We start from the raw sequence: 17,143 nt of genomic DNA, 5'->3' as shown, positions 1-17,143 counted from the left end.
TATCACAGCTACTTTCAATTAGTGCATAATTTTGTTTCTCGTCTGTTGTGTTTGGTGTCAGTTTATTGATGCGCTATCTGGAAACCTGTTCCCTCGGTGTTGTCCCATGAGTCACGTCTCGCCCGGTTTAGTGTGGTTCGAAAACCCATCAGGGAAAGAATGTTTCTTCCTAGTGATCTTTTGTGTCTGTAGACTATTTAATGGTGTGATGATGAGTGATAAAGACAGGAAAATCAGTTGTTGTGGCGACGCATTTGATGTTTTCAAGTCTGATCTGAAATTTAACATTCGCAGGAATTGGGTCAAGACAAAGAAGCTTAAGGCTGTTATGTTTGATGTTGACAGGTACTTATTTCATAATGATCATTAATTCATCAGCAGACAAATATTTGTCTGTCTCAATAGAGCTTTTTGGTTTAATACCTAATTACCAGTGTCTGTGTGCATCTAAATCTAGTGCGTCAAAATTGTATGATATAAAACTCACCCGGTTGAGTTTTGTTTCATGAACACAATATTTGAGGTACGGGGAGTACAGTGTTATCAGATCGAAGTCAAATTTAAATCCGAATGTAAATCAGATGACAATGTAATATTGTTACGAATTAGAGACTCCGGAATAATGGCAATGGGAATTGCTTCGTCTCGACAAAGATATTTCCAGTCAATAAAAGCTAAAAATTTAGACATAAAAGTCGAGTTTGTGATGTTGTTCATTTCAACGAGGAGTGTATTATGTACATTTAGCAAATATCGATTTGGCAATGTAAATTCGCAAAACTTCGGCGAACCGATTTTCTCAGAATGACGGCCCCTCCTTGGGCATTACTCGGCTTCCGGTCCGAAGACCTCACTGACCACAAAAACTGGAATTTTATCTAAATCATAGATTTAAGTTTGGAAAGGTATTTAATTGCGCGGTTTGTGGTTCTATAACGCTTTGATGGTTCAAATTTTGTGGATGCTAAATCTTGATTATTTTATTTTTGAAATTGATGAATGTTTGTTTATTATGTCTTACGCTTTACGTGTATCGCAAGAATTATAAACAAAATTTTTGCTGAAATTGAGAGTTATAGTCTTGAGCAGAGTTATTTCTTGAAATATAGTTCTATATTGAATACTCATTGAAGAGCATTGGAGTTGTTGACTTGAATACTTACCAAAATTCACGAAATAACTATGGAAAAAATAAATACCAGCTGTTGTGTGTTTTAGAAAGATATTACGATTGACCTAAATTTCTATTATCACTTTGAAATTGAACGGTATTGTTATCGAATAATTATAATATTATCTTCATCGTATTATTAGACCTACTATTTTACTACTGCGGCTAGTTACAACTGTGTGCCGGATAGGCCCAAATTTTTTCGTTTTGATGTTTTTGAACTGAATTTGAACAAATGTTATCTTGATAAATGCTCAATGTACCGACTGATACCTAATTATTATTACGCTCTTTCACCCATGGCAGTCGTGGCCGAGCGGTTAAGGCGTCTGACTAGAAATCAGATTCCCTCTGGGAGCGTAGGTTCGAATCCTACCGACTGCGAATCTTTTTGTATATCGTTAGGTAGTTGATATTTATTTTTGTTACAGTTTGAGACGAGGCGCTGGCGTCAACGTTCAAGATGACAACGGCTATACACCACTCCATCACGCTTGTTTACATGGCCGAAAGTAAGACAGACTAACAATTTGGTACTAGACTTAGTTTTAAATATTCGCCAAAAGACGGAAACCATATTCAAATTTAATACGAAGCAATAATATTTATGCACAGTTGTCAGTTAATGACCTGAACGGTATTATATTGTGTGATATTCAAAGCTGGCGTTCAAAATGATAATTATAAAGACATAAATAACAAATTGAAATCACATAGCTTTAATGGATGTGAATATGTAAAGTTGGTGTAATAAATATCTACAGACCTACGGTGATAGTCTTGCCCCTATGCGTAAGGATACAGCAAAGTTGCTTACACATGTTAACTACAAAATATGAATGGCGTAATGTCTATAGAAATAATTCTAATTTATCTAACTAAACAACCTGGTATAATAACGTCGATTTTGGAAAATTAATAAACTACAAATTGAATTAATGCCTTAATTTAACTAATGGACGTTGTATGTTTACTTTCTATATAATTATGCTGTGATGCATAAACATTTAGTCATGGTTACATCGTCATCATAATTAACTTATATCCTCACACTAACTGTAATGGCACAGTACCTACCTATAATAAAGAGTACAGTAATGGATATTTTTTGGGTAATAAATATCATTTAGAAATCGCAGCACTATTATTAGGTGGGGCACTGGATGATATTTATTTACCAGTGGACGTAGCTCAGAAGGGGCTATGTGGTATAGGTGTTTGGAGATTTGTGATGAAACAAGCAATCAATCCCAGCGAGTTTGGAGTTGACAGACTGTCTTTTAATAAAAATATATTCGCTTACGACATATTATGCACATCTAATCATCTTAAAACGATTCATTTGTTTTAAGTGAATCGTTTTAACGACTTCCCGTCTTAGGTATTTTTTCTGGTAGAACTAATTAATAAAGCCATTTTTTATACTTATAAACAAGCAAACGGGCATGCGGCTCACCACCACCGCAGCCTATAACACCTCCAATTTTCAGGAAGAAACCAAGTATATTCAGGGAGATATTTTGTATTACATTCGGAACTTCAGTGTTTTGACATTATTTTTTGTTATCCAGAGAGATAGTCCGCCTGCTGCTGGCGGCGGACGCGTCGCCATGCGTGGTGGACAAAAAGGCCGCTACACCCCTCCACCTCGCAGCATTCAAGGGCGACTCCGACGTGGTGGCTATGCTGCTGGCTCACAACAACCCCCCTGTCAATATTGACCAGCTGGTGAGTCCACACAAGCATTAACCTGAGCCTGGCGTGACGATATACAGATGCCTGCGGGCATGGCCTTATAGCATGGCCTTATCTAGGTTTTGCCCGAGGCACCGCCCGCGTGAATTTCCCGTGGGAGCAGTTATTTTTCATATCACAAGAAATAGTCGGATTTTTTTTTTGCGGACAGCACTCAATGATAGTGTCGAGTGCCGTCGCACAGATATGATTGATTTTTGTAACGCACTGAATCACAACAAGATCTCTATGACAATAAAAGCTTATGACATATGACATTTTCGTTAAAATCGTATTTAAACTAACGTGGTAATTGAACAGACGTCAGACCACGAGACGGCGTTGCTGATCGCGGCTCACTTCGGATACGTGGACGTGGTGGCTCAGCTCATGGCAAAGGGAGCCGACGTCACCATCGAGAACAACAACGGAGAGAGCGCGCTAGACCTCGCGGCGCAGTATGGCAGGTACGATTCGACATAAGCAGTAGTTTCCGCTAAAGAATAAAATGCATAAAGGCGATTAGACATACCATCACATGGTTTTAAGTGCCATAGTGTTTGATTAAAATGTATTTTTGTTAGATAAATAAATTTGAATTACCAAACACTGTATTAAATGTCACTGTAATTGATCAGTCATTTACTTTTTTTCTTCTCTAATAAAGTATATTAGGAAACGTGTTTTACTCTAAAATCTGGATATAGTCAGATATTACTGTCTTACAAGCTCCTTAATTTTTTTGACTCCTTTTTTTTGACATAAATAAAAAGAATATGATTTGTCTTTCATTAGTTGGAAAATAGCCAATTAGGTTTAATTTATGTTTATGCGACCCACATGCATTCGCCATGTTTGTTCTGTACATACTGACATGAACGACAATAATGTCTGGCCCAAGCATGGTGACCTCATAAGATATGTAATTGATTTATGACATTATTACGTACGTTTTGTACATTTAGCTTTTTATTTATATATATATATATATATATTGTGTGACAATTTTCAATAATTTTATTGGAAATATATATTTTATTCTATTTATTTATTCAAATGTTGACATTTTTAATAATGATGGAAATTCGTCCTCCTAATTTTTAATATATATATATAAGACCTATATTTGTTAATTGACGTCCTTGGAGAAAAGGCTGCTGCGGTGAAATTTGTTGCGCCGCTTCTTCTTCACTTGCGCTTTGGAAGCCAGCAGTAGACTTAGTTTAAGTAATTTTTTTGACGTCAATAAGTGATGTATATCATCCTAAATTAAATAAAGAATTTTGAATTTGAATTTAATTTGAATTTGAATCTGTACATACTACATACTCCTAAATCTTAGTCACACTTACTATTACTTGCTCAAAAAATGGTTGAGTAATATGTATTCATTCAATAAATGCTACGACCACCGGTCGAATATCATGTAACTTTAGTGTCAAATAATCACTTAAATATAGATCGTTAGAAATTGAAGTTAAATATATAAACTTTAAATATTATCCATATAAGCAAAAGTTGCTTGCATAACTAGTAAGATTTACATGCGCGCAACCCGCAAGTTCGGAACGAAACCTTTATGAACTGTGAGAAAACTAAGCTCATCTTAAATTTGAGAAACTTCGCCTCAAATCACAAGTTACGCCATAAGACGGCTAACTTGGCTAGTCGAGGGTTCTCAAAGTTTGTAACTTACGGTTACGGCTCGGTCAGGTGTATGCTTATGTCTCTAAAACTTTACTTGACGTCTTATTTGACGTAGTAACAAAATTTTGCGTTTATCATTATCTGAAAGTAGTAATGTTTGATCTGAATTTCGGGCGGGCGATAAAGTTTCGCATCACCCGCGGTCGAGAAAAACTCATAGTAATTACTTTCGCGATCGAGGGCGGGAAGTTTAAAAAAAAATAGAATTAATCGGATAGGAGATCGGCCAACAATTTTACATTAGAAAAGCAATTAAAGTGAAAAAAAAGTAGGTCTTACCCATTAGTCTTAGAAACGTAATCAAGAGGATAAAAAAAATAAAAACACACGAATAAAAAAGAAATTATGTTATCTTATGCCATTATAATATTCGTTTATTTCCTTAATAGCTGCATAATTGCATAGCTATTTTCATGGTTTTGATCGTTTAAATTAAACTGATTTTACTAAAGTTAAATTGATATGATAAATTAGACCTCCAAAGATTAATTCGAAGATGGCACCCCATGATGATGATGCTAAATTAGAAAAATCTGTATCTACCAGGTTGGAGACAGTGCAGCATCTTCTGCGAGTGAGACCAGAACTGGTGGACCAGTACTATCTGCCGGCCTACAAACAGTGGATATTTACATCAACTCCTTTGCACAGAGCCAGCAAACACGGTCGCAAGTAAGTTATCCAACTGTCCAGAAAGGAAAGAGGGAGGAATGAAAGAGAGTCCAGAATATATTATTGTATGCATGTGGGCTTCGCTTATTTTCTGCCTTTTCGTTTGAGATATTACTTTGAATTGCACATAACTGAATACAAAACAAGTAACAATTAAAGATGCCACAGATTGTGGACGCTAGGCGTCGACGGTTAACGGCTGCGTAAGAAACCGGGAAAACGTCCAGATAAGAGAGATCTAAAGAAAGGATAGTTAACAATTCATATTTTAAACACAGTTTCTACTACCAAAAGCCTTCAACAAGGAGACACCTGTACCCAGTTATTATTTTATGGTAATGTAAGGCGTACATAGTCTGTGGCAATCGCCTCGTATTCATATTCATCCGTTCGTTATAACGCACCAATAGTTCTTGTGCGTATTTACGTTGTCGGCGTTGTTGTATGACGAAGATGGTGGAAGGTGAAATTGCACTGGATGTGGCGTTTGTCATGGACTAGTGATTGATTGATTTGATTTTGACATGGTCTTCGGCGTCCTTGACAACAGTCATCAGCCAGTTAGCAACTACCACTTTGTACACTTTGTTATTGATGTTCCGAACTCTTTTGATTCGTCTCGTCTTCATCTATTCATTATGTACTTTTATATATTATTAGAAAAAAAAACATTGGTAAGCCGATCTGGCATGATAGGGACCAACACTGTTCAAATGAGTTTCTTTCGGCATTTCTTCTCAGCAGTGGTCGTTTCGAAATGCCAGTAGTTTGTAGCTTGTGAGAAATAACTATAAACATAAAAATTGACGAGAAAAAGTGCCTGTGAAGGTCTAATTTCTGAATAAATGATTTGAATTTGAATCTATATGACCGAGGTCATCCGACCAGTACATACTAACTAATTACAAATGTGAAATTAGTTTTTAGAACAAATCCGTGACAATTTGATTTAACACAAATGGATTACGCAAGATGCCTTTATTGTTCATAAAAAATAACAACAATACAAAAACTAGTTGATTATTTCAAATAACAAATTCATCTATCCTAAAAGTAAAAAAATACAACGTTGTCACATCCGTTGTATACTAATTTCCTTATTGCCAGCGATAATTTTCCGCGCGCACTGTCGAAAGGGTAAATTGGCGACATGCGGAGATGGCTTGTGCCCGACAGATTAAGGATCCAAATTAAAAGCGGCAACGGAGTATAAACTGGGAGCAAAGCCATAAATGTTAATATTGGTGAATAAATACATTACCTCGTATGCGGGAAGACCAGACAACAATAGTTAAATAATACATTGCGCAGAAGTGCGCATCCGCACTCTGTGGGTTAATTAAGCATAATTATACTTAGACGTATAGATAAATTTATAATGTGTTCATTCTTTTGAATAATTTATATACATAGAAATTATTCAAAATTATGATCTGAAACGAAATACATTTACGTGTTTTAGAAATAGGTTGCTGAACGAGCTTAGGCCAATCTGATTTTATATCATTTCCAATTTTGATTAAATCGAGGTCGTTTCTCGAACCTAGACCTTTTAATTGAATTCAGAAACTTTACAATAGGTTACGTCTCTTGTGACTTGGACCACACCATGATTGTCTTTCTTGTTACGTCGTCGTTATAATATTGAGCAAATTGAGATTGGTTAGAACACAGATTTGCTGCATTGTGGGGAATCAACTAAGGAGATTTTAACAGCTTACCTTCTAGAATACATTTTCATTGTCATACTTATAAAGAATACGTCAATTAAATTAAACTTGAACATTAAGTTGTATCAGCTTACAATATTAAGTTTCATTTAGTTTCCGTTGGCAGTGTTTCTCGTGTTTTCTCGCTTTTTGTATCTTCTCTTCCAAATATATATCGACAGTGTTGTTAACACGGTTCGTTAGGCAATGGTGATGAATATGAATGATTGTATAAAATGAATGAATTTGTAAATCAAACCCTTTTGTGTTGTCTAGGAATTTGCAATGAATTGCTATTGTTATGCAGAATGCTCGCGCGCGTCTCGGTACTGTCAAACTATAAAAACAAACAAAAACAATTTGTAACCATTGTTTTTATTTATTATTCCAACGAAAGTTTTGTAAAAAATTTCCTCGCATATTTCGTCTGTGGAGTACAGGGCTGATATGACAATGATGATAATCCTGTATACATATACATTACTCACTAGTGAACTAAACAGTCAATTTGTATGCTAACTGGAAGCCATCTGTGGTCACTAATCACCTTTAGATGACAGACGGGTTTAACCACTGTACCACCAAGGCTTCGAACTAATACTACTTAAACTAAATGGCAAAAGAAAATAAGGAGTAAAGGCATTCGCTGGAGGACATATTGACTGCCATACAACATATGTGTAAAGCTCTGTAAATAGGTGATCGCAGAAAAAAACGCTGAAAGAAAAATTTTATGTAAATAAGCCTCACAACTAACACCGGTTGCCTGTAAATCCCTACATGAGATAAGTCCGTCATTATACATGTATCTTTCTTGTATTCATTCTAATGTATGTACTTATTTTCATGCAATAAACAAACAAATGTCTTATCAGGGAGGTGGTGGCCGCGCTAATCAAGGCCGGAGTCGACCCCAATGTTCGCACAGCAAATGGCACAGCTCTTCACGAGGCCGTGTGCTTCGGGAAACACTCCGTGGTCAGAGTTCTACTGGACAATGGTGCTGATATAGACGCAAGGGACTCCCAAGGGAAGACCGTTTATGATCTCCTGGCTGACTACTCTGAAGAGGCTACGAGGAGAGTGCGCAGGGCTCTGAAAGGTATGTCACTAGATACTGGTTCGGCAAATATTGTAAGGTCTAGCTCGACGATGGAGTGGATGTACACGTGAAGGACGACTGTGTACGATCTCCTGGGTGATTACTCTGAGGAGGCCACGAGGTGAGTGAGGAGGGTTCTCAGAGATATGATAACTTGTAGTGTTTTGTAACTCAAATGTCAGTTGTGACACACATAAATATAAATTTTACGGCAATATTCATTGTTTCATTGGCATGATGTCATGATGCCTACTTGCTTAAATGAGGAGGACAAGGCCCAACAGTGGGACAGTTAAACCGATTTTTGGAAAAGTAGTAGTTCAGTTGTACTCTGTGTTAGTCTTGAACGGGTAACTACTGACTAGATGGCGATTGGTAAAAACAGTGTCAGATGCCTTTAGGCGATTCGAATAAAATCTGACACCGATAATAAAGACAGAGTGCTGGTAATTCGTAACAATAAATAAATTAAAATGTTCATGAAAAGGATATTTATCGCTCTGGGTGCATACTAACCCCGTCCCCTTAATGTCTTGCTTAATTTGTAAACAACGCAACGGATTTTGATGCAGGTTTTTAATAGATAGTGTAATTCCTGAGGAAGGTTAGGTGTCTAATTTATCTTATAATCTATAAAGGACACTATAATATACATTAATACATTTTCGCGTCGCATCTCGCGGCTTTGTCTCAATGTGGACATAAAATTGTTAATGAACATTATTATGTCGTCTTACGGTGTGTGTATAATGAATCACGACGTTATCGCACTGACAAGCGCCGAATACTGATAAACGTCACGTTTGAAAATAGAAAACTGTGATATACCTAATTTGTGGCCAGATTACGAGAACCGGCGCAACCAGCGAAGCGCCTATGAAAGTGACGACGATTTGTTACCGCCCTTTCCAGTACCAGGACCCGACCACAGCCCCACAGGATACCACCACGCCAATATCACGTATGTATATGTATATCATACGTTTCAAGAAAAAATTACAAACTTTTATTGCAACTGTTTGCCTGTCTGTAAATAAAATTTTGCAAGTTGAATATAACATACTTGTACTACAGAGTTGAAATTTCCGACGTCGCTTCAGTTTACATGATAAGCATGAAGTGGTGGTGTACCCAGGATCCCGACGATAGAACTCCTCAACGGTTTACAGCACGGACATGTCACGCAATGAATGCATCAAAATATCTATGACGACGATAAAAGACTTGTTTATCTATAGGATGGTATCTAGTAGATTAGTAATGGATTAATTTCATATCTAGTAAATAAAGTTGGTGCATTTAGTAGTTCAGTTGTGCATATTTTTATTTCTGTCGCTCATACAAATTAAATTGTCCGTGAAAAATGTACCAGCTTTAGTTAATTAAAAATCCTTTATGAAGTCAACAAACCTAGTGTTAAATAGGTAACCCTCATTTTAAATTATATAGTTGTCTTAAAGTCGAGTTTTATATGCGCAAAATTTCACATCTAGGTTTTATTTAAAACCCTTGCAGTAGATATGTAAAAGAGTTTTACAATAAATGATAAGATGTATTCGTTTAAAACGCTAAATTTAGTTCTTGTTTCACCACTTTCTGATAAAATATTATATTGTAACTTGACAGATAAACTAACTGCGAGATAAATCTACCTGTTGTGATTAATCAGTTAGCCCTATCGAACACTTGTGAAACAATTTTTAATGCTATCTGTTATATATGTTACATGTAGAGTATAAGATTGTTTATCAGCATGCTGTGAAACTGGCCCTTAAAAAATATGTTTGTTAATTAGATAGATTATTATTTATGTTTTGAAATTTAACATTCTACTGCAGGCGGTGACAAACATTTTACAACTAAGTTAATATCGCTCACCACTGTTTTTGAAATGCGTGATATTTTGTTCGCACAAATATTTATGTGGTAATTAAAATGTACATCGCACGACAAAAGCGTGGTGAGCTTGTAATTTTTTTGTGGTGGTGGCGAATTTTACTATTTAAAACTTTTTGGGCACATATTACGATGATATATGAATTTCCTTATTATTTTTAAATTGCGTTTTGATGAAAGTAGACTCAATGCCATTATTTTCTTTGCATTTCCTTTTCGCTTTTTAAACTTACTAACACTCAATGCATCCCTGTAATGTCTGACGACCGTTGGATTGTAAAGGCACGGTTTACTAGACGGCTCGCGGTGTCTAAACGCCCGCCAAGTGGGGCACGTCAAAGGATCTCCGCAAATGACTACGGAGGAGATTCTCGGTGACGGCTATAGTACTTTATGCGCTCTGGGTGACATTTCTACGGAGCGCCCCTTTACGTAGACGGATTATTTACTTAGTATGACGGAAATATACATGCTAGTAGCTTGCACACTGGCAGGCCTGTTATCTGGACCTGTCATTATAAACACATATAGATGGCGCGTCATTGTCATAGTACATTATTGTGCTTGCACATGCCCGTTTTACATGCAAGTGTATCTCCGACATAATTCTAGAGCATACGTATGTTACGAATAAAAGTTCATTCGCAGAAACGTATCTGGCAACGATCACGTCTACGATCATTTTTGTATCCAGCTTCTAAGGTGGCCGTATATAAAAAAGTCATCCACAAACCTAAGGGCTAGCGGCCCTGTGCGCTAGCCCAACCGCAAACACCCCTTACGAGATTCTCTCCTACAGAGGCCCTAAACATTCGGTTTTAATTGGAGAGCGTCTCAATTACGACACATGCCCTGTCTCCTTTGAACTCTGATTGCTATCTTGAAATGATCTTTTCATGTTTTGTTCATACAATTTTTTTAGGCGAGATTCAAGAATAATTCATGATTAAATAATATTAACTAATATGTGAAAAAATTGTTGAACCGGCGCTATTTTATATTTATTATTGAGATTATATTATATAGAAGCTACAATTATTTTAGAAAGAGTAAAATTTCTTTCAATGAACAGATTTATAATACAATTTATTTCTGGAATAACCAAACACAAAATCTGTTCAATTTTATGTTCATATTCATCAAAATGCATCTTGGCAGTTTTCTGTAAGAGACGCAAACAAAAACTTTTCAATCCTTCGCTCTCATTAAATTTTTCCGTGTCTTTGATTTTCTTTAGCCCGACTACGTATTTTATAGAGATAAAGATGTCTCGCCAGCCTTTGAAAACTAAACGAAGTATTTTTCCAAAATATAACATTATTTAATAATTACATTTTATTAAGATGTGATCAAACAAATACAAACTAATAATTGCATATGATTAATTTAAATTTACAGGTGTAATGAAAAGTCTAAGCTTTGCGCTAAAAATGATGCTATTGTTACTAACATGAATCCTCCTGATGCAGATTATATAAATGTTCAATTTCTAATACCACCACAATCAAATAGTACTGTATCTTTGTCAGATTTACAACCAACTGTTGATGAATATGATAATAGTGAAATATATGCAAATGATCATTCTGAGAACGTTTATGTCAATGTTGATGTAGCTCGCAAAGTGTCTGATGCTTCTATAGTAACTAAAAATGTGTTTATGAACGAGTTACAAGCAGCATTGAAAAAACAAAAAGATTCTAAATCATCGCCCAAACTTAAATCAAAATGCTACCATGGTAATTTGCCAGATGATGAAAAGGTTAAGATGTCTGAATGTATTGTTAAATATTCTGAAAATGAGTCATTTAGTATAAATAGTAAAGTGATGGATAAAAATGACAAAACTGCGCATTTGTATATGAATAGTAAAGACGATCAGTATCTGCAAATGACTGGTAAAAATGAGAGCAATTCGCATTTGGATATGGGCAGTAAAGAAAATCAATATCTTCAAATGGGAGATAAAAATACTCAATCATGTATGAATAAAGAAGTCAACGATGATATTAAAATGGGTGGTAAAATAGAAAACAATGTTATCGACGACACTGGTAAATATTTGCATATAACTGGTACGGTTAATAACTCTTTGAGTAAAGATGATAAATATGACACATATTTAAATATGGATGGTAATTATGATCCATTTCGAAGGAGGCTCTTATCAGAAGCTCTGCCCAAAATTCGTAGGCCAGACTGCTTTGGTAATGTTTCTGATGTTTATGTGAGTATGGATTCAAATGGCGATAGGAGATCCATTCCAAATTCAATCCGACCAACAATAAAAAGTATCCATTTTAGGGGTGATAAAGGTTGTATCTTTGAAGGTAAAGATTATTGGTATGTTTATCAAGTATCTCCCAATGCAGTGGATGGCTCTCCATTTGTAAAAAAAAAGGAAAAAATCGACTCGGAAACTTGCTTTTGCCATGAAATGTATTCCGAATCCAAAATTAAGCAAAAAGTAGGCGTCAACGCTAGCCAGTTTTTCAGTTGCGAGGATCTTTATGTTGATCTAAATAACGATAACAAGGTCATGGTTAAAAATGACATAGCTCAAGAGTTTATTTATCAAGATTTTAATGATCCTACACCGGAAGAATCGGACGATTCTAATAGGAGTAATATTTTTGAGTGGAAAAAGAAATTAAGTCAGTTCAAATCCTTAGTATTTGATTGGCAATAACATACATGGTATTAATTATAATGGGTTAGGTGGTGGTGGTATTAGATTAAATAAACTAGGATAAATAACTAAATACCAAAGTATTATAATAATTATTTTTTAATTATGTATTATGATTTATTCTATTTTAGTTGCTTTATGTGTTTTCAGGAAAGCCCCAGAGATCCAGAAAAATACTAACATAAACAAAAGCTTAATGTCTCCATCTTCATCTTCCCTAATAAAGAATCAACCTCAAAGTTTTGTCAAAAAACTTGCTTCAAAATGCTTGGGTCTAAAGGCTAAATTTAATTCCGCACCTAACATTTCTAATAATCCTGGTACCGAGTTAGCAGTCGATGTAAAGAATAAAGGAGTCGAACATAAATCTACAAATACTTTGTTAATTGGCAACAGTAAGTTCTTCAATAAAATCTTGTCAAAGAAAGAAGATTCTGGTGAAATTAATTGTAATGATGAATTTGATACTATATCCTTGGATAGAATAACTACACTCAACCGCGACTCAGTTGTCAACAAAAGCAATAGAAGTTGTCCTGGTTTTAAAACATCCTTACCTAATATAAGCGAGCATAATGAATTGAGCGATTCTCAAGATTCTTTAGATGTTCATACAGATGAATTTGTTGTAGTTCATCCCAATTTACAAAATAAGAACCATTTACCAAAGCTAACCAATGTTAATGGCCATGATTCTAATGTTATTTTTGAACCTAGAGACAAAAGATTGTCAATATCATCTAATAATTCATCCGAATCAGCAAATTTTACTAATGAGTGTTATGAGTCTTATGAGTTTTCCAATTCTCGAAATAAAAAGTTGGCTAATATTCCTAAGCCACCACCAAGGCCGAGTGCAGCACCTAAAATTAAAAATGACGATATGATTTATGAAAATTTATCCATGGATTCTAATAAAAATAGGCCAGTGCCTGCCGTTCGAACACATTTGCCTACCAAGAAATCAGAGGAAGCAGAAAAGCCAACTCTGTACGAAAATATTTTATTATTGCCTGAGAGGAAAATACCAGAGCCTCCTAAAAGAAGTAATGTGCCTGTACTAATGAAATCAAATAATAACGATGTCTCTTCGTTACGTAGTGGCGGAATATCATCAAGTTCTTCATCAGATTCAGATTCACTTATAGACGAATCCAATCTGGAAGATATACTATTATCTGAAAAATCTAAATCATTTCGCCGTAGCAGAGATTTGGAAATATATGCATGTAGAAACGATGCTGTAGTTAGAACTCAATCGAATGCATCCGATATGACAGACATCACCGAAGCCAGTGCTATAGAAAATGTAGATTGTAGTGAAGTAGATCAATCATTGTATTTACCAATGACAGGTACACTACCAACCAAAAATAAAGATATTGCTGAGAAGAAACATATCCTTTTCAGGCATAAAACGTTTACTAATATTGAAATAGATAGAAATTCTTATAAAACACCTAAAGTGCCAGAGTTTCCCAAGTGGAACAATGAATTTCTAAAGGAAACTTTAGCCTCATATCATATAAGAGGTACAGGTCATTGTATTTATAAGGCCCCAACTGTTTCAGAATTCTTAAATATTTTCAATAGAGATACTCTTTCTAAACCATCAAAGGTACCTTGTGATGAGAATATTGGCACTCTAGAAACTGCAATATGTTTCTGTAAGCCTAAGTTGAACAAAAATCATAATAGTGCTGAAGATTTATTAGATGTTTGCCCTATTGATGATCAAGAAAAGGTGAATATAGATTTCGGCGCGTTAAAAAATTTTGAAGAAATGAGTAGAACGTCATTTCGTTGTTTCTGTGATTCAAAAACATGCACTTTCCATTCGGAAAGACGAGAATCTGGCAATCTCATAGTGAAATTCTCTGCCGTTAAGAAAAGTATTTCTACTCCTAACATAACTCTGGACACCAATTTTACAGTTCGTCCAGGCGGTTTAATAAAAAATAAATCCGTGCCATCTAATTTAGAAGAACCTTATGCTGTTGTCAATTTAGCAGATATAATAGCAAGAAATAATTCAGTTGTTAAAGTGGATAAAAGTCCTGTTTATACTCCAATGTTCCCTCATGGTTCTTTGTCATCAACGTCTTCTAGTCGCCTTTACTCGATAAAAGACATAGAAGACGTTATATCATTAAACGATAATTCGACACCGACTGCTGCTCGTGATTCGTCTGCTTCTGATACTACTTCTATACATAAATCGGCCTCGGAATACTCTGGGCATTGGTCATTGCAATCGTGCGATTCGAACGTCACGATCAAATCTGATGCTACTTTTGTTACTTGTTATGAAGACTCATCAGATGAATCCGATGATACCTTGCACTCTGATGAGGAAGTCTCGGACGCCGAAACAGTTAAATCCGATGTGAGTACTACTAAACGTCCGTGGGTTCACAGTAACTCGTTTAATTTTGGCAACAAAGGCCCCGTATTTGAGGGGAGTGTGATAACTGAAGAAAATAGTTATGATTCGAGTTCGTCTAAAATTGAAAGCGGGATAAGTGTGAAGGGGTCCGAGAGTTCTTTTTCTGATTGTGAGGAAGGTGTTCCGAGGGTCGATGGTGATGTGTCGCTTGGTGCTTCGCTTGAGCGGGGTTCGGGGGCGGTCGGGGGTGTTCGCAGCGGGTCGGGGCGGCGGCGGTGGGACGAGACGGAGGGCACGAGCGAGGGAGATGCACTCAGCGTCTCAAGCGCAGCCTCAAGCTGCGCGCCGCTGCACCTCGCGCATCACTACGAACACAGCAAAGTTTCGGTAAGTAATTTATTAATGAAATTATCAAATAATTTGTCTGGGATTAATCATACATCCATAATGGGATAGTAAACATAATTTTAATAATGTTAGAATGTTAGTTAGACATTACAAAAAGGTATATGCAGTTTGGTTCAGTATCAATTCTGTAGTAGGAGACTGATACTTACCGCTACCACGATCTCTGCACTGAGATCAACATTCTCTTATTCATAATATTTATGTGTTCATCTACAAATATAAATACTTTTTATTTATAACCGTTTCTAACTTATATTTGCACAATGACGCCACATTTAAAAATGGCGTCCATTGAGAAAGGAATTTATATTTAGAACTATGACTTCTGCCAGTAACGAGTTTTAATTGACTGTTGAACGTTTAGTTACAAGTATTCAACAGTAAATATTCAGTATGTATTTACTATTCCGTTGTAAATGAATTATATAGTCTAAACTATGTAAATAGAATACTTTTTTAGTTTGTACTTTTTGATTACCCTTTTTTCAAATGTACATTTAGGAGCTTGCAATGAAATCCTGCTACAAATGAGAATATCTGTATATCAGGGTCCTTAAATAATAGTTTTTTTTATTATTTATAGATAAATAACATTGTTTTTATATTTCCCAAGCTAACGTTTACCTTAACTTAAAAATAAAAACAATCGAAGCCATTTACAAATCTTTCTATATACGTAAAATGAACTGTTTAATTTCCATGTTTGTCAAAAGCAATACGATTACGTTTTCGCAAATAATCGTGCTCGTCCAACTGTTGTTGTACATTTTGGTTTGCACTCATTACTGCAAATAAAGACACAAAAGTTTGTATTTTCAGTTACGCGTGGCGCCACATTATTTCAATCCGATAGTGTAAATTCACGGCATGTCGACGTCACGCGATCCACTGATCTTTAGGGCTCGGCTATTGTTACAAGTATGTTAAGAACTTGAGTAAATGTCCCTTTAAAATTCAATTCAGTTTTTTTATGGTATGTAAATGAACAAGCGAGTCACCTAATAATGATTAGTGATCACAGCTGCACAGAAACAACTACGCTACTGTCGAATCTTTAAGTTTTTACTGTAACTAATTCTTCTTTTCTAGTCGAAATGGCGGTCAAGTCGTATGGTATATTTTTTGTTTCGAATAAACTCTGTGCTATAATCTTCTTCTCTGCCCCGTTGTAGGTTGCCCCTCTGAATTGGCTAATAGCAAACTTATGTCACGTCTGTTAGTTGACGACTTTTGATTCGTAAGGTTTCTTTCCCACACTAGCCTACTTTTATTGTGAACGAGCCCTAATTTGGCCCTGCATTGTCACGCCAAGCCAACTTGATGCTTTTTGTCACGCGAATTTTTATTATCTAATGTAAAAATTGAGGTGTAAAAGGTGATTTTTATGTGTATATCTGTCATCGTCTTTGTCTGCATTATTTTAGTTAGTAAATTGTTTTGGTTTGAATAGTGATAACAATGAAGTGTTTCAAAAAGATCTTCCATTACGTTACCAGCTCTATTCTAGTTTCAGTTAGTTGTTTTGGAAATTGTTTTGCGTACTAATATTATAAATGCGAAAATCTGTTTGTCTGTCACGCTTTTACGGCTAAACCGCAAGGCCGATTTTATAGAAATTTAAATGGATATAGTTATTAGGTATACTCTGTGACATTAACTCAAAGCAATG

The 17,143-nt window shown here is 35.6% G+C and overlaps 1 protein-coding gene and 1 non-coding gene across 5 annotated transcripts in view; both read left to right on the top strand.

Annotated features, from left to right (window-relative positions):
* The window catches only part of LOC128678783 (ankyrin repeat and sterile alpha motif domain-containing protein 1B-like), a 93,744-nt gene that overhangs the window by 8,073 nt on the left and 68,528 nt on the right, over window positions 1–17,143 (top strand). For 2 of the 4 annotated variants that reach the window (XM_053760581.1, XM_053760582.1), the window contains exons 2-8: window positions 1,603–1,683; window positions 2,743–2,899; window positions 3,227–3,372; window positions 5,159–5,284; window positions 7,869–8,095; window positions 8,939–9,056; window positions 12,831–15,453. In XM_053760581.1, the coding sequence (XP_053616556.1) occupies window positions 1,603–1,683; window positions 2,743–2,899; window positions 3,227–3,372; window positions 5,159–5,284; window positions 7,869–8,095; window positions 8,939–9,056; window positions 12,831–15,453 (3,478 nt within the window). Of the gene's footprint in view, window positions 1–36; window positions 346–1,602; window positions 1,684–2,742; window positions 2,900–3,226; window positions 3,373–5,158; window positions 5,285–7,868; window positions 8,096–8,938; window positions 9,057–12,830; window positions 15,454–17,143 lie in introns of those variants that run through there. The other 2 variants (XM_053760580.1, XM_053760578.1) reach the window with 2 other exon arrangements.
* On the top strand, window positions 1,474–1,555 carry TRNAS-AGA (transfer RNA serine (anticodon AGA)). The gene has a single exon. It is a non-coding gene; the product is annotated as a tRNA-Ser (tRNA).

The sequence above is a fragment of the Plodia interpunctella genome, chromosome 20, assembly GCF_027563975.2.
Source record: "Plodia interpunctella isolate USDA-ARS_2022_Savannah chromosome 20, ilPloInte3.2, whole genome shotgun sequence".
Taxonomy (NCBI): Eukaryota; Metazoa; Arthropoda; class Insecta; order Lepidoptera; family Pyralidae; genus Plodia; species Plodia interpunctella.
This window is presented reverse-complemented; position numbering and strand designations above follow the sequence as displayed.